General features: G+C 42.0%; 1 protein-coding gene and 1 non-coding gene across 3 annotated transcripts; one reads left to right on the plus strand and one right to left on the minus strand.

Moving 5' to 3' along the window:
* Positions 1-3,466: 3,466 nt before the first annotated feature.
* LOC133910359 (small nucleolar RNA Z247) lies at positions 3,467-3,605 on the minus strand. The gene has a single exon (XR_009908528.1). It is a non-coding gene; the product is annotated as a small nucleolar RNA Z247 (small nucleolar RNA).
* A 1,854-nt stretch (positions 3,606-5,459) lies between these two features.
* LOC133908492 (D-glycerate 3-kinase, chloroplastic-like) lies at positions 5,460-9,253 on the plus strand. 2 transcript variants are annotated; one of them, XM_062350542.1, is made up of 12 exons: positions 5,460-5,826; positions 6,321-6,670; positions 7,009-7,088; positions 7,175-7,226; positions 7,347-7,388; positions 7,489-7,567; positions 7,743-7,774; positions 7,855-7,923; positions 8,014-8,088; positions 8,218-8,354; positions 8,425-8,475; positions 8,908-8,990. In XM_062350542.1, the coding sequence occupies exons 1-11, from the start codon at positions 5,667-5,669 to the stop codon at positions 8,432-8,434; spliced, it is 1,086 nt and encodes a 361-aa protein (XP_062206526.1). In that variant the 5' UTR covers positions 5,460-5,666; the 3' UTR covers positions 8,435-8,475; positions 8,908-8,990. The 2 variants fall into 2 exon arrangements, with proteins under 2 accessions (XP_062206526.1, XP_062206525.1); XM_062350541.1 differs by having other exon boundaries at positions 5,462-5,826; positions 8,218-8,334; positions 8,908-9,253.
* Positions 9,254-24,127: the final 14,874 nt, after the last annotated feature.

Raw genomic sequence — 24,127 nt, forward strand, 5'->3', positions numbered from 1 at the left:
GTTGCATTGGCTATGGCCTTATATTCAGACTCCGTACTAGACCTTGACACAGTGGCTTGTTTCCTAGCACTCCATGACACCAGATTTGATCCCAGGAAGACTGCAAAACCACCTGTAGATCTCCTGTCATCTAAGCTACCAGCCCAGTCCGCATCAGAAAACCCACTAACAAGATTTGAATTTGACTTATGTATTTTGAGCCCCATCTTAGTACACTGTCTAATATATCTCAAAATTCTTTTAACAGCAGCCCAATGTTGTGTAGTAGGAGAATGGAGAAACTGGCAGACTTTATTAACAGAGAAAGCAATATCTGGTCTAGTCAAGGTCAAGTATTGTAAAGCACCTACTATGCTTCTATACTGAGTTGCATCTTCAGGACCCAACAATGACCCTTCATGAAGAGAGAGTTTTTCATTCACTGATAGAGGTGTAGAAACTGGCTTGCAGTTTGACATATTCACTCTTTTTAACAGATCAGTAGCATACTTGTCTTGCGTCAAGACTATACCATTGTGAACCTTACTCACCTCTATGCCAAGAAAATAATGCAACTCACCAAGATCCTTAAGAGCAAAATCTTGCTTCAAGTCTTGGAGTAATGCCACAGTTGCCCTCTCTGAAGAGCTAGCTACAATTATATCATCAACATAGACCAACACATACATAGTTATATCTCCTTTATTAAAGAAGAAGAGTGAAGTATCAGCCTTGGATGCAATGAAACCAAGTTCAAGCAATTTTTGACTTAACATTGCAAACCAAGCTCGTGGGGCTTGTTTTAATCCGTATAGAGCTCTATCAAGTTTGCATACATAATTTGGTTTAGTTGCATCCTCAAAACCAGGGGGTTGTTGCATATATACTTCCTCTTCTAAGTATCCATGTAGAAAGGCATTTTGCACATCTAACTGCCTGAGGCTCCATCCTTTAGACACAGCTAAAGACAGAATTATTCTGATTGTAACAACCTTGACAACTGGACTAAAAGTATCTTCATAATCTATTCCATATCTTTGCTTAAAACCTTTTGCAACTAAACGAGCTTTATATCTGTCTAGTGTACCATCTGCTTTTCTTTTAATTTTATAAACCCATTTACAACCAATGACATTTTTCCCTCTCTGAGGTGGAACTAGGTGCCAAGTTTTGTTCTTGACTAGAGCATCATATTCAGCATCCATTGCTAATTTCCAATTTTTATCTCTCAAAGCCTCTAGATCACTACTTGGTTCACCAAAAACAGTAAAATAGGAGTATTTTATGGTACCGTCAGTGTATACCTTTTCCTTGCGTATGCCACTCTGCAGCCTAGTCCGGGGTCTGTCACGCACATCACCATTTGTTGGTTCAATCGTCACCTGGTATTCAACTGCGCCTGCATCATCAGATAAATCAGTAGTACTAGTCAAATCAGGAGACAACTGTTGCTGTACTGCTTCTGACGGTGACTGCTGTACTGCTGCTGACGATGACTGCTGCTGCTGTACTGCTGCTCTGTTTGACTGCTGCTGTTGTACTGCTGCTCTGTCCTCGGTTTGTCCCCCTGTCTCCTGAATGAGTGGACACGCAGAAGTGGAGGGACGCGTGGCTCCCGCGGGCTGGTTGGCTTGCCGCTGCACTGCACGCATTTTTGCCTGAACATGCAGTGGAGTGGATCCCGGAGCCGATCCCATGGCAGGCTGAGAAGCATCATCTGGATCTTCTGTGCTTGAACCTGATGCACCATCTGAATTCAACTCGGTAGAGTGATTAGACAAATTAGAGTATGGATTAGTCACATGATTAAATACTGGTTCATCCCCACTAGGTAAAAGCAAAATTTCAGCTTGAAGCCTAGCTCCTGCATTGGCATGTAGTTCCGAAAAGGGAAAAACATTCTCATCAAAGACAACATCTCTTGAGATGTAAACGCGACCTGTGGATATTTCAAGACATTTGAACCCTTTGTGCATGTTGCTAAAACCAAGGAAAACACACCTCTTGGAACGAAATTGAAGTTTGTGATTGTTGTAAGGGCGCAAATTGGGCCAACAAGCACACCCAAAGGTTCTCAAGGAAGCATAATCGGGTTTTTGTTGAAACAATTTCTCTAAAGGAGTATTGTTCTGAATAACTCTGCTAGGAACTCTATTAATCAAATAAGTGGCTGCCTGAAAGGCTTCATCCCAAAATTTTAAGGGCATTGAAGCATGAGATAAAAGCGAAAGTCCCACTTCCACTATGTGACGATGTTTCCTTTCAGCAGACCCATTCTGTTGATGAGTGTGAGGACAGGAAACATGATGAACAATGCCAATTTTAGAAAAAAAGGAATTCAAGGACTGATATTCTCCTCCCCAGTCAGTTTGCATGGCTAGAATTTTCCTATCAAATAGCCTTTCAACCATGGCTTGGAATTCTTGGAATTTCTCAAAGACTTGGGACTTATATTGCAAGAGATAAATCCAAGTAAACTTACTAAAATCATCAATGAAACTCACATAGTATTTCTTTCTCCCTACAGATTCTGGAGCAGGACCCCACACATCAGAAAATATAAGTTCTAAGGGATGTTTAGAAATACTAGTGGACACAGGAAAAGGTAATTGATGACTCTTTGCTTGTTGGCAAGCATTACAAACTGACTCACTTGTAAAATCTAAACAAGGAAGATGATATTTATTGACTATTTGCTTAGCAATTGACGGAGAGGGATGACCAAGACGACTGTGCCACCTGGCTAGAGAGAGCTTCTCAACACTGCAGGCTTGCCTCAAGGATGTCCTAGGTAGAGGATAGAGCCTGCGCCATGATCGCCCTCTAAGAAGAGTTCTCTTGGTGACCCGATCCTTAATGGAAAAATAGTCACGATGGAGTTCAAGGAAAGCAGAATTATCAGCAACTAGGCGATGTACTGAAACAAGGTTTTTCTTTGCTTGAGGAACATAAAGAACATTTTTTAGATGAATATTGCGATTACTAGGGGTATGAACAGTAGTAGAACCAATGTGACTTATATCCATACCTGCTCCACTGGCAGTGTGGATCTGATCACCTCCTTCATACTTCTCCTTGATGGTGAGTTTGTCTAACTCTCCAGTGATGTGATCTGTGGCACCGGTGTCGATATACCAGTTGGTATCAACACCATATGCCGGGCTTGAAATGGCAGCTGCAACATGTCTTGGATCTGGCACGTAGTCGTTCTTGAACCGATGCCAGCACTCTGCCGCAGTGTGTCCTTTCTTGAAGCACACTTGGCATGTAGGACGCCGATCTGGTCCTCCTGAGTTGCGACCACGCCCACGGCCGGCAGAAGTATTGCCTCCAGGAGTGTTTCCAACACCACGGCCTCGGCCGCGCTGCGACCCACCGCCGCGGCCACTGTTGTTGAAGCCGCCCTGTCCGCCGAAGCCACCGTCACGGCTGGCAGAATTGGCGACACCAACGGAATCTGGTGCGCCATTGTAGAGTGCCTGGCGTGTCTCAAAATTGAGGAGTTGGGAATACAACTCGCCCAATGAGATTGGTTCCACCCTGGCACACACGGCGGACACCACCTCACTGAAGTCTGGACCCAGACCAGTGATGATGTACTGAAGAAGATCTTCATCGTCGAGCATCCGTCCCCCGGCGATCATCTCATCTCGCAAGGCTTTCATTTTTGCGAAATATTCAGTAATGGAAAGGTTACCTTTCTTGGTTGTAGTGAGCACGATCCTGGTGTTGATCGACCGCGCCCGTGTGTGAGAAGAATACATCTGTTCGATGATTCCCCACACTTCCGCCGCCGTTTCGCAGGTGGCGACTTGCACCAACACATCTCGTGTCAGTGAGGAGAGGAGGTACCCTAGAACCTGTTGGTCCTGGGCCTCCCAGTCTTCAAAAGCCGGATTCGGCTGCTTGACTTCTTTTCCGTCGACGGTGACTTTGATCTCCGCCTCGGGCTTCTTAGCTGTGCCAGTCAGATGACCTTGGAGGCGCGCTCCACGCACGGCGGCACTGACTTGTGCCTTCCAGAGCGTGTGATTTGTCTTCCCGAGCTTCTCTGAGATCGGGTGACCTTGAAGGGGGTTGCTTGCTCCTGCATTCACCAAGGAGGATGACGACGGCATGGCTACCGTGAGAGGTGGAGCTTCGATAGATGGGATCTCGGTAGATGGCAAAGGCTCTGGTACCATGTAAGATTTTGTGGAGAGAAACAACCGCACATTTCCCGTGCGTTGCCTTCGTGTTAATATAGATGACCAGAAGAGCCCTGGCCGTAGCTTACAAGGATAACGCCACATCGGGCGAGATTACAGGCGATAACAAACTCTAAAACAAACTATTTCTATCTCTAGAAGTATGCGATCATTATCTCATGTATCCGGCTCAAGGTCTGTCGAGCATATATCTTCAACACAGAGCTTAGGTTTCGAGTGTGTGGGAAGGCCGCGAGCGGCGGCAGGACCGGTGATGGGCTATGGTTTGACGGTATAGTAAGATGGTGGGGGGTGAGGACGATGACGGCGATGGTGATAGGCGGCAGCGAGGAGGTTACCGTAGGCAGGGTAGGGTCTCACTGAAGGATCTGGTCGGTGGAGGAGGTGGTTGGTGGGTGGTGCGGTGAAACGACGAGAGTGCCAACGGCTAGGGTGGAGGAGGATGGCTAGTGGGAAGGATCGGCGGCGAGGGCGTCAAAATGAGATGGGTTAGCGAGGAAGTGGGCAGTGAAGGTGGATTCGTGGTAGGGAGCTACTAGAGACGCAACAAAAGGAAGGGGTGGGGGCGAGCTCGCCGGCGATTGGTGAGATCGAGCGAAGTCGGCGGATGGTGAGATCGAGCCGAGGAGGAAGAAAACAGTCGGTCTTAAATTGAGATAAAAGGAGGAGGATCGGAGAACCCAAAATTCGAGTGAGATTTGGGCCATAATTGCTTGGACAAAAGGTAAACATGCCCCAGCAAATATGTAGAACCGCGAAAGAAAAAAAAAACCCTATTTAGTTGTTTGCATTTATTGTTATAGTTTGATTCGACAGATGCATACAGTCTCATCCCGAGCTATGAGTAAAGCTCCGTAACCTAGCCCAGCGAATGCAGATCTGCGTTAGTGTTATAAAATTATTTTTATGTGAGTAATCAATTACAATCTCAACTCTTATCTGCTTATATGATCTTAAATTCAGTCAAATAAAATCTCAACTCAGCATATCTAAATAGATGTAACTAATTAAATATTTTTTTAACAAATATAATTTCATTCAAAATAGTTATACACGCAGAACCTCATCTTGCAACCAAACACTCCCTTTAAGCCTGCACGCCTTACGCTCAACGGGAGAGCTAAATTCATCGCGGCGTTGCTATGACGCTTTGCAGTTTCCTTGTCACGCTGGACTGACCGGCGGCGCGAAGCCAAGTAGAGGCAAACGGGAAAACCTCACCAGATCACCGTTCTCTCATCTACGTGTCTACAACTCTACATGCGCCAGCACCACCGAGCCATAGCCAGGGCAGGGCGCGCGCGGTTTGAGAATTGAGAGACGCGAAAGGGACCGGCCGCGCGGCGCGCGGCAGGCAGTGCATCGAGAGGCTGCCTGCGCCCCGCGCCCAATCCTGAATAATCCCCTCCGCCCCCTCCACCCCACGTCTCTCCTCCGCGCGCGCCTCCTCGATCGCCCGGGGAGCTCGACGCAGAGAGGATGGCGCCGCTCCACGCCGCCCCGCCGCCGCCGTCCGCGGCCGCCTCGGTCTCCTCCACCTCCTCCGTTCCCCCGGTCTTCGTCGCCAGGCCGTACCACCATCGCAGGGCGGCGTCCTGCTCCCTCACTGTAGCCGCCGCCGCCGCTCCATCAAGAAAAGGTACCGCGGCGACCGTCTTCTTGGCTTGGCTTAGCTGCTTCGTTCGCGCCATTTGTGCTGGTTGGCATCTCGTGGGGTTACACACCACTACACGGCCGCTTCTTCGTTTCTGCCTTGCTGATACGTCTGGCTTGTTCTTTGGTTGCGCAACGGCGTGCACGAAGCGGATAAGTACGCGTGCGCGGCGGTGACTATTTTTATTCTCGATGTCTCTTTAGGCGCCCAATACCTGCCGTCGCCTCACTCGAGCAAGCATTTTCTTATTATTTTCCTCCTCGGTACAATGTTCGGTGAGACAAGATAAAAATAAATTCTTGCACCTCTCTCGCTACCTACCACGGCTTTGTTCTTGGCGACTTCGTCTTCAGTTAGCTAGTTAGTGCATCGATTTTTCAGGTTCTTGGATCTGAATGGATGGTAATCTTTCTTTAACGATCGAAGATAAGGAGATGAACCTGGTAGTTCATGTTTAATTTCTTGTTTCTTTGAACCAGCGTTCCTGTCACGCCCGGATCACAGCTCGACCCTCGCCCCGCCGCGCACCGCCCGTTCGTCGCCCCCGGCGCTCGTCTCGTCTGTGCAGGACCTGTACGACTTCATCTGCAGCGGCCCGCTGGTGGAAAGGATCGGCTACACCAAGGAGAAGATCGCCGAGTCCATCGACCGGTGGCTGCGCAGCGGCGTGCAGGTGGCCCGCCTTTTCCGCCTCAACGAGCTCCAGCTATCGGAGGCCGAGAAGGCCAGGATATACCACTTCTACATCCCCGTCTTCCTCTGGTGCGAGGATCAGGTCATCGAGCACAGGGCAAAGTACAGCGAGGGCGACAACATCCCGCCATTGGTGGTACGCCACTCGCTAAGATGCTTGTACTGTTATACAACTTTGTCCTCTAGTGTGGATAGAATCCAAAGCTCTCACGGCATTGTTCCACCAGTTGTGCACAGGAGAACATGTTCTTCTGAATTATGCTTCCACCACACCCAGTGGATGCTTCTGCACTTGCCTTAGCAAAATAGGAAAAGCATATGCTGCCCATGAGACACACTTAACAAAAAAACACCTCTGATCCTGTGCTTGATGGATCAAGAAGATCGTAGAAGATGTTTTTGAACAATGAGGCCTGAACAAACTTAGCTATTACAGTTCCCATTTGATAAATGGGTCATCTTTCTGTAATGCAGATTGGGGTGAGCGCTCCCCAAGGCAGTGGAAAGACAACTCTTGTTTTTGCACTTGATTATCTTTTTCGGGTTGCTGGTAGGTGAGTTCTTCTTATAAAAACTGATCATAGTGCACCTGGTCGGCCACATGAATGGAACTTAAGATTCAAACTTCTATGTGCCACAGGAATTCCGCTACATTGTCAATCGATGACTTCTATTTGACAGCAAAAGAACAGGTGTGAAGCTTCAATTAAATATGAAAAATTAAAAATCCTGCATTAAAAAATTGCCTCCTTTTCTTGACATTAAGTATTGAAAATAGAGAAAATTGTTGACACATATATTTTTATGTCCAGAATGAATTGAGGGACAGAAATCCTGGAAATGCTCTTTTAGAGGTACAAGAGCTCACCCCATTCCAGTAGGCCACTTGGCCATGTTTTACTTTGAACATTGTAAGACATGATGAACTGACAGTAACTGAGCAAAACTTTCCAGTTCCGTGGAAATGCTGGAAGCCACGATCTCCAATTCTCAGTTGAAACACTTAAGTCACTGATCAAACTAACAAAGAAAGGTACCGATTCAGAATAAGTATTTTGACTGTCTATTTCTGTTTTCCTCTTGATGACAAATTTACATGCAGAGCTACTTTCTTTACAATTTCGGAAAATTACCAAAACTTTGCACATCCTGTATTTGTTTATAAAATAGATTGTTAATGAACTGACAATTGTTTTGACAACATTTAGATATGAAGATGAAGGTTCCACGGTATGACAAGGTAAAAGGTTGCAGTTAACCTTCCTCTAGCTGATGTTTATAGTTGAGCAGCCCCATGATACATGTCACATGTCCATGTAGTCTGCTTTTGGTGGAAGAGGTGATCGAGCTGATCCTTCAGTATGGCCGGAGGTTGAAGGGCCATTAGAGGTAACCTCATGTGTAGCTGCAGAGCATTTGAGCTGAGAATTATGTGATTCTCATTTCTCAACTCATTTTATGTGTGCTTTCCTGTCTTAGGTTGTTCTTTTTGAAGGATGGATGCTTGGATTTAAACCTCTTCCAAATGAAGTTGTAAAAGCAGTGGATCCTCAGGCGAGTTTCTGACATTCTTTTGTTATCTGATTTTTTTTTAGATAGTGGAATAAGATTATCTGGGCCATTGATTTAGTTGTTTTTACTTTATCAACCGTAATAGTATGACACTAATTTTGTCATCTTCAGCTCGAGGTGGTTAACAAGAGCCTCCAAGCGTACTATGATGCTTGGGACAGGTTCATCGAGTCATGGATCGTTATAAAAATAAAGGAACCCAATTGTGTATACCAGTGGAGGCTGCAGGTGATTGCTAGATTTATCTGGTTAGTGGTGCTACAGGATTCACATCAAACCATGAATTGCAATTCCTAAGGTTGGCTTTTGGATTTGTAGGCAGAGATAGCTATGCGGGCAGATGGAAAACCTGGAATGTCTGATGAGGAGGTGTGTTTTCTGACAGCTATATTTACAGTCACCTCTTTGTTTTCCTATTTAGATTTTTTTTGCTGATGGTCCGGGAAAGTTAGTAGCTTTAGCTTTGTGAGTTGTGCAAACCCAACCAAGCTTGCCACCAAATAGGAACTATTATTTCTGAGTTCTCAGATGACCAAAAAGGATACTGGATAGTTCATCAGTCAATCAAAACAGCTGAGCAAAATTTATAAGAATGCAAAACAATTAGTGCCATCACTTCACCTGAGACTCTGAAGTCTGAACCTGAGAGTTGGACTAGAAGTTATCATATTGGACTGACGGATTGAATGATGTAGTTTATTCAGCTATCCATTTTTATCTTATTCTTCTGAATTCCTTCTGAACCGGATATGCGTTTATCCGGTGATTCACTTTGACGTTTTGTGCTGGCAATTCATGCAGGTTACGGATTTTGTATCACGCTACCTACCGGCATACCACGCATATTTGCCCACGTTATACAAAGAGGGACCAAATGGCTCAAAGCCAGACCACCTTCTGGTCATTGACATAGACCAAGACAGGAATCCTATCTGGGGCAGCTGAGTCATGAATTCCTGATGTACATGCTGAAACGGATTTTCTGACTCCGTGGTGAAGCTTGGGACCTCTGATCTTTATGAAATCGCTTATGTATAGCAAACACCACTGGCCTCTTGTTTCCCATAGTGCAAATATTATCCTAAACGTGTACATTTCGTGTATATCAAATTTTGCTATTTATTCAATGATTTCTGTGTTTATCCAATTCGTGTTGCTAAATTGGCGGCATAAATTCTGCGTGAATTCCATTTCATATGGTCTTCAAACAAAGAAGGTCGCGACAAAAATATTTGTGCGAGCGTGCTATCCTAGATTTTGAGTGGTGATACGTTTCTGGAAATAATTAAATAAATTTTAAATGCCACATTAATCTGTCTCCAGTTGTAGTCTAGCTGGGTTTGAGGCTCGGCTCTCCCCCGACCACCTGGTTCGAGTCCCGGCAACGGAATTCTTTTTGTTTTCTTTTTTTTTCCCTTGATCTTTTCACCAAAAGTTCTTTAGCTTAATCCCATTGTTCACTAAGTTTCCTCCTTTTTTCTTACTCCTCTCATCCTCTGACGACTGACATACATATCCTGGTGCATGCATTTGGTCTTTGGTCGAGCAAAAGTTTCACCCCGAAAACTCGTCTGTGCTCAGTTTATATGAGCTAATCAGAATTCTGAATTACTACTTCCACCCCATACCTTTTTTGGTGAGTACAGCTGGATCAACTCCATATGGCCTGAAGTGAACTGGTCCGTATTTAATACGTATAGTCTGGAAAGCCATTTCAAAATGCAGCTGAACAAGTGAACATGCTGCCAATGCAGTTGATCACTTGTTAACGGAAGTAGTAGTTAAAACTTGCAGCACGGCACTATTACTACGAACAAACTAAACAAGCAAGGTGAAATTGTGAGCACGAGCTGTTCAGAACTTGGCCCATTTCACCAAGAAGTGCGGAGGAGGAAGGCGGAGCAGGGTGCCTCCTCCACTGGCAGCAAAATCCGTTGATGATGTGATGATGATATCCCTAGCATTGATATTTCTCTTTAACAGTGCTGCTGATATAGTGGGCCTAATTAAAGGCAATAAAACAGTGACCTAAAACTGAAAATGTGAGCCAAGTAAAGAGTCTCTGTCGTAGATTTATTAAAGATTTCAGTACAATCGTTGCAATTTGACAAACAAGGATGCTCCATTCAAGTGGGGAGATGAACATGATCAAGCCTTTCAAGAGTTGAAAAGAAGACTTTGTGAAGCACCAGTATTACAACTACCAGACTTTGGTAAGAGCTTTGAGATTGAATGCGATGAAAGTGTTATTGGCATTAGAGGTGTATTAATCCAACAAGGTAAATACGTTACATATTTTTCTAAAAAAAAAATCCAAATCTGAACTATTTTGTTTATGACAAATAGCTTTATGCCTTAGTTCAAGTTTTAAAAACTTGGCAACATTATCTATGGTCTAAAGAATTTATGATACACTTTGATCATGAGTTATTGAAATATCTCAAAAGTCAAGGTAAATTGAACCGTAGGCACGCAAAATAGATTTAGTTCATAGAAACATTTTCCTATGTTGTGAAACACAATAAAGATAAAGATAACATTGTTGTCGATGCCTTGTCAAGGAGATGTGCTTTGGTTACTCAACTAGATACAAAAGGGCTTGGTTTGGAGTCAATTAAAATACTTTATTCTGCTAACTCTGATTTTAAAGAAGTAATCTCTAAGTGTACTACTGGAAAATGTTGGGATAAGTTCTATGTGCATGACAGTTTCTTATTTCGAACTAACATGTTATGTATCCCAGTTTGCTCGATTCATACAGTTCTTTTGCACGAGGCCCATGCAGTTGGTTTAGCTGGTCATTTTGATGTACAAAAGACTTTGGACCTCCTCATTGACAATTTCTTTTGGCCCCATATGAGATGTAACATACAACGCTATGTCGAAAGATGCATAACGTGCTTGAAAGCTAAGCCCCGCCTTAATCATCATGGTTTATATATTCCATTATCTATTCCAAAAGTACTTTGGAAAGATATATCTATGGACTTTATCTTGAGATTGCCTCGGACTTTGAGTGGGAGGGATTTCATGTCATAATAGCGATGATGGTTCACACATTGCTGACTTGTTTTTCAAGGAGATCATTCGCTTACATGGTGTGCTCAAGACTATTATTTTAGATTAGGATGCAAAATTTCTAAACTAATTTTGAAAGACATTGTGGAGGTAAACTCGGTACCAAATCGTTATTTTCTACCACACGTCACCCGCAAACCGGTGGCCAAACTGAGATTGTCATCCGTACTTTATCAACCATGCTGAGAGTTCACTTATAATAGAACAGTACATTCAACCACTAATTTTTATCCATTTGAGATTGTATGGTTTTAAACCAAATAGTCCCATGGATCTTTTGCCTTTACCACTACAGGAACAAGTTAATTTGCAACAAAGAGATCATAGTTGATTAAAAAACTACACGAGGATAGAAGGAGGAACATCTAAAAGAAATCTGCACAACACGCAAAACAAGCAAACAAAGGCAAGAAAAAGATTACATTTCAGCCCAGAGACCTTGTGTGGCTGCATCCACGCAAGGACCATTTTCCCAACAAGCGTTAGAGTAAGCTATCGTCTCAAGGAGATGGTATGTTCATGGTACTTACAAGATAAATGATAACACATACAAGATTGAACTGCCTCCGGAATGTCGAGATTTGAGTGTGACATTTAATGTCAAGAATTTGCTTCCATTCGTTGGCAAGTTTGAGAGGGAGAGGCGATGACGGGCATCCCTAGCATTGATATTTCTCTTATACCTAATAATAGTGCTGTTGATATAGTGGGCTCCATTACAAGGCAGAGGGCTAGACAACTGGAAAAGAAATACGTTCTCAGGTGAATGCTAATCGTGTTTTGGTTCATCATAATATTTAAGATTACTTCGTGTTTCTGTGTTTTTGTTTCAATATTCTTAGGAATGATGGACTAACATTATCTCTGCTTTCTCACGCAAGCATGAAAGCACAAGAAGTCCAACCACCCATCACATCAGCAACCTACGCATGCAAGGATTGCTTTAGCTTCCAACTATCTAGATTTATTTATGTAGTAATATGAACTCAAGACCATCAACTAGTACTATTGTTATGAAACGATTCTTATGTAGCAATGTGAACTGAATGGATATCTCCCAAAGGAACAACTATTGGGGGAGATATGACTCCCTGAAGAGACCTAAACTTGTCCCTTTATTTTATATAAATCAAACATGTGTGTAATGAAAGAACTAACTGATCTTATTCTGAGTTTTACTTTGACTGTCAATTACATTTGTACTAGTCTGATTGGCGCGCTTACGTCGCGCCTTTTTTCTTTTGCACTGCGCATGACAAAAGAAGACTAAAAAAATGGGTTCATCAATTTAAGATACCTCAATATTTATTTATGAATTTATCAACATTTAACACATTCACTTAATTATAAGGAAAACAGTAGTACTTTCATGCATGCACATAATTTCAGCACGTAGACAACAGTAATACAAAACTAACAAAATTTGTTTCATATTTTTTGAGTTTTATATATTTTTCTTTGCATTTTAGATTATTTCAATCGATTTATCAATATAACTAATATTCCTTTCGATATTTTTTAATTTCCCAAAAATAAAATTATATTATATGTGTACATATACGTATATGTATACATGTATATATACATATATGTCTACATATAAGTATATATATGTGTATCCGTATATCTACATACACATACGTGGAGCCTACTGCTACAGTAGTTACAGTACCCAGACCCCTGAGATGGCTGGAAATCTTGGCAGAATAATATATGTTATAGATTTGCAATAACTATAAGTATCCTTGTATTAAAAAGCTACAGGGACTTTATTGGCTTCCAGTTTCTGAATATACATTCTATTGAGATCATCTCACGTGAATCTTAAGAGGTTTACGACAACTTGTTCTTTCGATTTCTGAGGGGTTGTAGAATGCCAAACTACGGTTCATCATGTTCATGCCTTCACGTCTATACGACGTGATTGTGTATGCTGGCTTTGTTGGTAAGTGGAAGTGCGAATATCTCGGTAGTTCATTGTGTGCGCAAAATCTCACGGTGCACTACCTCTTCATCAGATCACATGGGGATAGTTATCTAGTTACGATGATTCTTCGAGGAGATCGAGTCACAAAAGTTGCTCTCGCGTGCTCCATACATGCACGCTCATCACGATGCCTAGCGACTCACCAGGATGGCTATGTTGCCGGTCACTGGCTGGAAAGCCGCCGCGCGCTGACTCTAGCCACTCCCAGGCTAGTCTCCGTTTCTGTTCCAGCAACACCCGCTTCTCTTCGTCTTCCTTGTACTTGGCAAGACAGGCTGAAAAGAGCTGCTCGTCCATCTCTGATAGCATCTAAGGGGTATACAGTGGTACCACCAGGGATAGCCTTCGGCACATCGGACTTCGTCGGAGCACGTTCTAGGGCATCCATATTGCCACATGAGGATCCTTCATAATGGTAAATGCAGGGTAGAGTTAGCAGGGCGGGATACACGTTCGATGGGAGTCCCACAGGGTAGGACAATGGTGACGATGAGCAAGGGAACACGTGGCAGGGGTCAGCGTAGGCCGTTGGGATGAGGGCCACACACCCACTAGACGCGTACATTCTCGGGGATTGCGTGCGGCGTCGTCATTATTGAGTCGTCAGTGCAGTTGTTTGGTGCACTTGTACTTGTTAATAATACATGTATTATTGACTTTATTGTCGTAGTCATTCATATTATGTATTATTCACTGTATTAGTAATTTAATTATTTTTAATTTATGTAATGTTTGTCAAATATTTTTGGCACAAAATTTTATTTGTTATTTATTTATTAATCTTTGTTACATATTAATTTTAATATTTAATACTTGTTTAATGTTTCTTAAATAATTAGAAATTCATGCTTTGGTGTAGAGCCATAACGTTGCAGTGAAGGATTAATATAATACTTAATACCTCCATATGGACACCTACAACGATCCATATAATACTTAATATCTTCAAGTACAACGTTCTATGGACACCTACAACGATCCATATAATACTTAATACCTCCTTGCAGGTTGTGCGTGAAGGGAAAGATGATTCCTTCAAGAAAAACAAACTAATTCAAGTCGTGGCCAAATTGCATGCAAAATCCTTCTGTTCTGCGTTAACGGCTCCACTCTAACATGTAACCACCGAGGACCTTAGGGACCTCTTGCACGAGCAGCGTCAAATGTTTTTCACGGTGTGCGAACTGGCCGACCATCATTCTATTGTAGGTTTCTCTAGGAGGTAAAGAATGATAGTAATGTTGCCGGACTAGTATGCATCCCACATTCAGGTTCATAATTTTCTATGTTGTCACCCTACTTATCTTTTTTCCATTGATTCGAATGCTCCTCTTTTGCATTAAGTGTTCCCGAAAGACACACATTTGATCAACAAAGATATCACAAACTTCTTAGTGATGTATATGCTCTTCGACGGGGGTGTTATGCCTGGTTCGCGTAGAAGACGACGACGGTCAGCGAACCTAAGGGGTACATGTGTGCCCTCTACTACACATCCAGAAAATAACGAGGACGATGATTTCATGTTCCCAATGCCTCGATGTTCCAGCAACAATACAAGAGAAGGTTCAAGGAACACTGCAAAGAAGACGTTCACGCACCATATCAAGATGACGTACAACCGACAAGAAAATAGGGCATGCTACTACCGTGATACCTCAAGATGACGACGATGACAATGATTTCATGCCACAACGATCCCTCCCTCTGAGGCCTCCAGCTACGAAGGACATTAATGACCCTGAAAATGATGGTGGATTTACCGGTACCCATCCTTACAGCTTCCCATTATCATCTCAAAGACGACAACCATCTTATCCAGATAGCATTGACTGAAACAACTGACATTGTTTCGCTAATTTGCATCACCACTTTCCTCCGCCATATTGAGATAATCTAGGTATTCAACATCTATGTACTATGAACTATGCAAATGCTATGCATGACTACTTATTTTGTTTACCTTTCCATTTCATTAGTTTAGTTTGATGGGTATATGGTTATTGTCTTATATTAATGTACTATGTTACGAACTATTTGTGAACTATTTGGGACATTAATTGCAGCTCTAGCATCAACCATGTGATTGTATAAACCGTTCAACCGGGTTACAATAGATGCTACTTCTACACCCACTCAAAATCAACAGCTTTCACATGGAATGCTTTCATAGGATTTTATGCCTCCATGCAGATGCAACAATAACTCAATGTTGACCGATACAAGGTGCAATGCAGAGACATCAGCTTTCACAGGGAATATCTGCCAAGCATCAATGCTACAACTTTTTCAGCTTTCATAGGGAAATCCTATGCTTGTGCCTCCAGCCAAGTCCATGCACCAGCCCCCAGCCATCATAAATAATCCCACCCTCATCCATGGATAGACCACTCATTTCTCAGCTCTCTCAACTACAATATCTTCCTCAGCTCCACCAAACCCACCAAAGAAACGTTGAGAGATTTTCCTTCCCAGGGGGTCGAATTGTCGATGTGCTTCTTTGGCGACCCTTGTAGGATTCGTGAGTCTCAAGACATCTGCTGCACATATGGCGTACGATTCTTCATATGTGCCAACTATCAGTATGATAAGCCTCGATATGGACCATATGAGTACCCACTGATATAGCGATGTATATCACTCATGTGACACTTTATGTACAATTTTATGCTCTGTCTTACTAATCTCCCATCTTGTTTCATTTGTCCAGTCTCCTCCATCTATATATGACTTCTTAGAATGACTGGACATGGAACAAAATGAGCACCAGAAGTGGTGGGTCGACATGAGCATACGGTGGAGGAGAAAAGCGTACGAACGCCGAGAGTACGAGCTATAACAAGAGAAACTACGGCTCAAGCGTTAGGAGGAGGAGTATATGAGGAAGGCAGTGAAGGAGCGCACCACGGCTGAGGCACACGAGGTAGAGAGGGAAAAGAAGCAGGAGAGGGCCCATCGCGCTAAAGCGGAGGGCCCTGATGCCTTGCGAAAGGGAAAACATCCTAGGTGCACCGAGTAGAGAGCATCTATTATAACCCGGTCTATTTTTATTCCCTAAGGCGCGTTAGGTTTAGCAGAGGCATGCTATTTAGTTAGTTTTTAGGCGTACCGTATACGTTTATTGTCGTCATCTCTTTATGGTTAGGGTTTATTCGCACAACGACGAAAAACCCCATATCCCATGTAATATTTATCAGCGTATGTAACCTCTATGCTAGGTTATATGATAACAACACTTCACAACTATTATTGTTTGATAAATTAGAGTTTATATCCTCCCAACGTTACTTCACTAAACAGTTACCCACACAAATATATTAAATGAATAATAAAATATCGACAAAATTACATTGAAACAAATTTATACACACTTACTTATCCAGTTCCTTTCTTTATTTATTCGCTCGTGCCCTGATAAAACAAAGTTGTGCTACTGCACACTATTCATCCCCACTATCACCGGTAGGTATTGCACTCTATGTAGAGAGATGATATGAAATGACACACACTCACTCATCAAGTTTCTTTCTTTATTTATTCGCTCGTGCTCTAATAAAATAAAGTTGTTCTATTGTACTTTATTTAGCCTCACTATCACCAATAGGTACTACACTCTATGCATAGAGATGACACGAAATGACACATGACGAAATGCGACGCGAGCTACAAAAGCAGCACGCGGCAGGGTCGGCGTTTCGAAATCGGGTTTCGGTGTTTAAGATGCTGAATACAGGTGCTACATTTGCAAATACACCGCTATGTTGTCTATTTTAGCAAATACGATGACGTATGCTGCCTATTTTTAGACTTTTGCCGAGTTTATATTGTACAATGTACACCAACACTTTTCCAATGTAGAAATGACTTCCCAACATGATGCTTTTTGCTAGACAATCCAAATAAAGGAAAGCGTTTGTATTACTAGTGGACACACTAGGTTACAAGGGAGGGAGAGCAAAATAGGAAATGGAGCTGCGGCAACATGTAGAGGCTATTGAGATTCAATATGTAGTAAGAAAAGAGTTGGAGTTTGTATTTGGAATGAGAGTTAGAGTTTGGTTGTTATTGAGAAATCCTTAGACTCGAGAAACCGCATGTTTTATTATCGTAATTGCACGAGCATTTGTTTATCATAGAGCCGCACTTATCGCTGAAGGTGAATTGGGAAAACATACTTAACTATTGTATCACGACCAATCGACATATATAGACTACATAGATGGATCGATAGGCAGCCGACGTGAAATATGCCAAAAATAAAAGCCTAACAACCACCAGATATTTCCCTAATAGAAGGAAACTAATCCATGTGTTGATCACTATCTCCTGGAGACGTTGATGTGAGGAGCACGGACAGTAGCTGGACTAGAAGGACACAGACGCATGTATCATGCATGGTCTTGATTCTGTTCTGCTAACACCCCCTGTAATTGGAATAGGAGCGGGGCGGACATTCAAACTAGAACAAAACTCCTTGAAGATTGCCATCAGAAGTCCCTTGGTGAAGATGTCGGCATACTGGGAGCAAGTTCTGAACATGCTCAAAAACTTATCTCAAGCAAGTATATGGGTAATGATTTAAGCATTAAGATAGCAAGCTTCCAAAGACCCATTTCTTTGCCTTTTAGAGTAAAAAGAAATCTTTTGCAAAGAAAGAAGTCACTAGAAACAAAAATTGAAACAAAGATGATCAATAAGGATTACCACTTATATTACTATCAATTGTAAGAAAATAATGGTATATGGAGATATTTCAAGTTAGTAATTGCAACAAGGCATAGATCAATATTCTTTCAATGAAGCATGTGAAGAAGTTTTAGAAATTAAGCACCATACTTTAAATGCATTCTTCACAAGGTCAACTATTTCAAGTAAACACATAAAACAAAATCATAGTTGATTTGATCCGAATGAGAAAATGATTCAAATTAAAATCTTGAGATTAAATAGATCACTAAAGAAATACAAGAATCTCAAATTTCAATTAAAATCAAATATAGATCAATTAATGGATATTTGCGAGATTGATCTTTATATGATCTTGTCATACCACATAGATGCTACATAAACAATTATATCAATTCTAAATGGTATTGCTCAAATATTCATATTTTATGGGAATTTGAGATGCACAAAGCATAATACGCCCCCATTATGTAGTAATCCATTATTTTCTTCAAAGAGCCAAATAGGATTCAATAAAAACGAGTAAGATCGAATAAGGCTCTAAAACCACACTCAACATATGAATATGTAATGCATCCTACTCATACTAGATATATAACCTATACATACTAGTCGGTAAGAAAAGCTAGATGCACTACAAATAAATTATAGTACATTTAGCAAGCAATCATGCATGGATACGAAAAGAGTAAGCGTGACAAGATAGCAATAAAGTCTACATATGCTAGGATAAGCATACACCCTAAAATATAGCATAGATATAAAACCTACACATGCAAAAGGGCTAGGAACCTTCAATGTTTCTTTTAAATCAGATGTTCTGATCTGTGTAAAATACCAGATTCAGAGCCGCTCAAAAGACAACATCGTATGTTCCGGTACTTAAACTGGATATTTCGATATATGTAAATTACCAGAGATACAGAGCTACTCGAGACTAGTCGGATATTCCAATTTTGATATCGGATGTTCCGATATGTGTAAAATATCAGGTATTATATGGCTCAAAACGGATCGGATGTTCCAATTCAAAGATCAGATATTCTGATACCTAAAAAGTTCCAGAATTGTGTAGAACAATGAATCTAACATAATGATGAAGAATACGAATTTAATGCATTGTGATAGAGAGTTACCTTCATAGAGTGACATTGGATAGATAATAAATATAATTTCATATAACTTGGCTCTTTAATCAATTAGATAAATATTCAAGTAATTTGTTAAATCTCCAATGTCCTTCATTTCACCTATTAATCATTTTTGAGATTTTTAGTCTCCAACATTGTTGGGTCCTAAGACATTAGTCACAATAGGTTTGGTAACCTAAATGGACTTTTTATTCTCCAAGCCACATTGAGTACTAATAAATTTGGCAAACACATTGCCAATTTTATTATTTCTAAGCGAATAATTTTTATTGACAATGGGAGGATTAGAATAAGTACCTTGGGGACATGATAAAGATACATATCCCTTCTTGTGGCATGTGTAGCATAGTTTTTCACCAAGCCTTTTTACTTGGGGCTTCTCATCTTGATGACCATTTATTTGACCCTTTTGTTTGTGTGATCTTGAAATATCTTGGGGCATCTTATTTTGATGTTGGTCATCTTGATGAGAACTTCCTTGATCTCTTGATGATGAAGGAGCTTCTTCTTTCATAGACTTCTTGTCTTGTTGTTTCTTGATCAAGGCTCTCTTCTTCTTTTTCTTCAAATGGCACTCTATAATTCTTCATAGGATATAGAATTGATATTAAATGAATTGCTAGGACTAACACATGTTAAATATACATTATGCAAATAATGTGTGTTATTGTCCACATAAGGTTTATATGATTTTACCGTTGTGATCATTACTTCATGAGCTATTTCTAGCATGGTATGAGAAGCTATAATATTTTCATGAGTACACAAAAGCTCATCATGATTTTTTTTAGTTCCACATACTTGCTAGTTAGTTTTTCAATTTGAGCACTTAACTCAATATTTTGTTTCTCTAAATATGCTACATGAGAAATAGAGTTAGTAGAAAAAATATCATCAATATGAAAAATAGTGGATTTACTCTTAGATAAAGCATTGCAATTAGGACAAGACATATCTAAATCCACTTGAGACAGAGCATCTAATTTATCAATCAAAGAAATATATTTAACTTTAAGATCCCTATAAAGATTAGATAAAGAATTATGGAATTCTTTAAGTTCTTCATATTTCTCATTTAATGACTTAAGTTCTTCTATTTTCTCAATGAGGTATTCCTCTTACCTCTTGAGGTTTTCTTCTTGGCCTTCTATTAGGTTCATGAGCTTGATCATTTTAAGTATATCCTTTTTGCTTAGAAGATCAAACCTAAGCTCATCACTATCACTAGTATTAAAACTAGCATTGACATTATTAACCTCACTTACTACTTTTTTTTACCTCTTGCCATAAGGCATATTTATGCATTGGAGTGAGGGCATGAGCATCTTGAGGAAGTTGAAGCTTCACTTCCAAGTCAAGGACAATACATGCTATAATGTTCATATTGGCGACATGTATAACAAATCGTATTTGTCCTTAATCTTATCATAGGTGGACATCTCTTCTTATTTTTCTTGATGCCTTTCCACCTAAGCCTTGTCTGAAGTAAGCTTCTATTTCCTTTAAAATGTTAGTCTCACAAATACTAATAGAAATAGATGCATTACAATGAGGATAATTAACTATATCATCATGATATATAGACAATTTTACATAGCTAATATGGAAGGGTTAACAACATAAATGGATATAGAATTTTCACTACTAGTGTTGTTAAAGTCCAAAGGAAGATTTAAACACTTACTAATCTCACTCACCATATCATTACCATACTCAAATGTGTCAATCGGTGAGGTGGATGACACCGTGACATCCTCTTGGACAAAGGGGTAAATCATTTGGTGCTCTTCATAAGGTGATGATGAAGTAGAACACTCTCCAAATGATATCTCCGGAAGAAGAACCTCCTCATCCCATTTGGGCTTGTTGTATCTTTCTTTAAGCGTTGTCCAAATGATATGAGCGCTCAAGCGGCATGATCGTTTCAAATACATGTTCGCTCAAAGCATTAAATAGAGTATTAGTAGCTTGAGCATTGAGATATATGCATTTCTCTTTCTCATCGAATGATAAGAGTTTATCACTAGAAGGAGAAATGCTTACATCTACAATTCACTCTATTTGAGGACCCATAGTTCTAAAAATATTAAACATGCGAGTATTCCACTCAAAATAATTAGAGCCATCTAATAGGAGTAGATCTATATGCATTAATTCAATAGTTGATATTTTTACTCTCTAGGCGGTAAAACTCTAAAAAGAGAGACTTGGCTCTGATACCAATTGAAAGGGCAACGACGTCGTCTAGAAGGGGGTTGTCGGAGGGTGAACTCCTATCGCAGGGATCCTGAGGGACCCCTTTTTGAGATTCGGCCGGGGGATGATTCTGAATATGTTTGCGGGAGAAATAAATGGTGTAAATGCGATGGCAGGTGGGGTGGAAAGATCGAATGCAGAACGCAGTAAATGCACTAGAGAGATTTTTAGACAGGTTTGGGCCGCACTGAGCGTAATACCCTACTCCTGTGTGGATGCTATAAATGCCCTGAGAATATCTCTCAAGAATGTTACTGGTTACAAGAATGTTTGTCTATCCTAGAGCTTCGGGCTCCTTGTTCTTCGGTGGTCTCAGCTTCTATGCTTGTACGAAGATGTTCTTCGAGTCTTGTGTCTGTACTCTCTCTGAACCTCTGAAAAAATTATCTTTGTCCGTGCCCGCCGGCTCCCTTAAATACTCGCCGGCGGTAGCGTACCCCGAAAGGGAGGGCACAAGTTCCAAGGCGCCATAAATGGAAAGGCAGTCATCATGGGCTCGTCAGCGCGAAGTGACGAGGGGTTGAAAACGCGCCCCCGCCCTGTCTTCGGTCGTCATGATGGCGCCGGCAACGGGCGCCGTGGAGAGGGCCCACCGGGCAGTCACAGGGCAGCCCGGCGTGCCCGTCCGGTCTTGTTCGTCTAACACAGCAGGACGGCAGGCGGGGCGTCTCGGGCCTTGCGATGCTATCCCAAGACGCGCCGAATGACGCGGGATGGGACCTGTGCATTAAATGTCCCCACGTCCTTCTGCCAGAATGTGGCAGGGACTGACACCGAGCATGGCAGGAGCAGTTGGAGGTGACAGGTCACGCGCCCTCTTAAATGCGGCATCGGGTCTTTCACAAGCTGACACCTCATCGCTGGACCCCTGTGGGGGCCACCGACGAAGGACTTCTTGGGCCGTCGGGGAACCGAGTGCTTGGGGGTCACTGTTCACCTCCCCGAGCACTCTCTCCCGGAAACGCCCTCTCTTGGTCCTCGGGGAACCGAGTGCTCGGGGGTCACTGTTCGCAGCCCCGAGCACTCTCTCTCGGAACTGCCTTCCTTGGGTCCTCGGGGTACTTGGGTGCTCGGGGGTCACTGTTTGCGACCCCGAGCACACCCTTTCCGGTACTCGGCTTTTCTGGTCGTCAGGGGGACTTGGGTGCTCGGGGGCCACTGTTCATGACCCCGAGCACTATCTTTTCGGTTACTTGGTCTTCGTAGATTATCGGGGAACCTGGGTACTCGGGGACCACTGCTCATGGCCCCGAGCGCTCTCTCCCAGGACTTAGTCTTTTCGTACCTCGCGGAGATGATCCCCGCGGGAAGGCGCCACGTGGCAGATTGCTGGCCCGGCCTCGGGATTCGGGGACCCCTGGTTCCTGATTCACCGACAGGGGTGAATAGGCGTTTTAACAAAACTTCATCTCTTTTACTATTTGGTCTAAACTTGCAACAGAAATAAACTAACGGATTTTTCACAAGTGAAAAATCTAAATATGCTAGACTCAACCGGTGCACAAATGTCTTAAACCAATATAAAGCTTACAATCTTAGGGTGAAAAAAAGATTATTCAAATCAAATAAGATGACTCTAATCCAAAATTCTGAAATTACTGTTCATCGGAAATTTACTGTTTATCGGGCGTTCTGATTGCCAAAATCAGAAGTTCTGATCAGCTCAAAACAACAGATTTCAGAATTACGAAATTAACTCTATGCATATACAAACAAGTATACAAGTATGGATATCAAAGTAATACACAAGAGTAAGAAAATACAGAGATAAATAATTTATTACCAAAGTTTGGATATCCACCGATATCCTACCTCTCTGTTGAGAAATCTCGGTCACACTTGAGCCTATTTTTTTCAACCATTTTCCTCACGAGGTTGCACATATGCACTCCATGCCTCCATTATGACCAACTCTTCATCCACTCCAGAGATGGTGAGTTCCGCAACCACTTTCGAGCCTCCTCGCAATCTTCACTTGAGGAGATCGTCGGCAATCCACCACCGAGCCGTCTAGGAGACAGTGGTCTCCACAAGTAACAAACTACCAAACTCACGCACGATCAACAACGAGTGCTCAAACACACGCAACCTATGCGGCAATCCACGGGCTACCAAAGCACCACACCCTCTCAGACCTCTCTCTACTCACTAAGCCACTAAGGCTTGATTTTCACCAAATCTTGTTAGAGAGGAAAAGGGGAGCACTCAAGGTGGAACACCAAGTTCAAAACATCTCAAAAGAGTAGCACAAAGCCCTCTAAGCAACCAGCCCCACGAAATAAGGCTAAGGGGTATAAATACCTTACTCTGAAAAACTAGCCGTTGGACTCAGACTGCACAGATCAGAACTTCCGATCCTCCAGATCGCAACTTCCGATCTCAAGAAACCAATGGTCGAAAACTAGCTGTTATAACCTATTCCCGGCACACATCGGATGTTCCGATATCCACATCAGAACTTTTGATCAGTTCAAAATAACAAATTTGATCTACATAGATCAATCTAAGTCTGAGAAAAACCACACATTGGAACTTCCAATGCTAGGATCGGAACTTTCGATCCAAAAATACATCTAGACACGAGAACCCCAAAGAAACGTTCGGACCAGTTCGAACAACATCGGAACTTCTGACTCACACATTGGAACTTCCGATCAAATTTTATCCAAACCTGAGAGCCCAGATTCCTAAAACATCGGAGTTTCCAATTGACATCGGAACTTCCAACCTTACACATCGAAACTTCCGATTTCAGCACAACTGATACTATGAAAACAGCGATAACTTCTGATTTCGAAGTCTGATTTTGACGATTTCGGATTCTACGGAAAGCTTATTTAGAGGGCCACACATCCCTACTGAA

The sequence above is a fragment of the Phragmites australis genome, chromosome 2, assembly GCF_958298935.1.
Source record: "Phragmites australis chromosome 2, lpPhrAust1.1, whole genome shotgun sequence".
Classification (NCBI taxonomy): Eukaryota; Viridiplantae; Streptophyta; class Magnoliopsida; order Poales; family Poaceae; genus Phragmites; species Phragmites australis.

What these genes read in the sequence shown, in the direction of transcription:
- LOC133908492 (XM_062350541.1), top strand. Translation starts at nt 5,667, where the DNA reads ATGGCGCCGCTCCACGCCGCCCCGCCGCCGCCGTCCGCGGCCGCCTCG. An exon ending in AGGTTCCACGGTATGACAAG is followed by an intron (nt 7,775 to 7,854) that starts GTAAAAGGTTGC and finishes ATGTCCATGTAG; the next exon opens with TCTGCTTTTGGTGGAAGAGG. An exon ending in CTGGAATGTCTGATGAGGAG is followed by an intron (nt 8,476 to 8,907) that starts GTGTGTTTTCTG and finishes CAATTCATGCAG; the next exon opens with GTTACGGATTTTGTATCACG.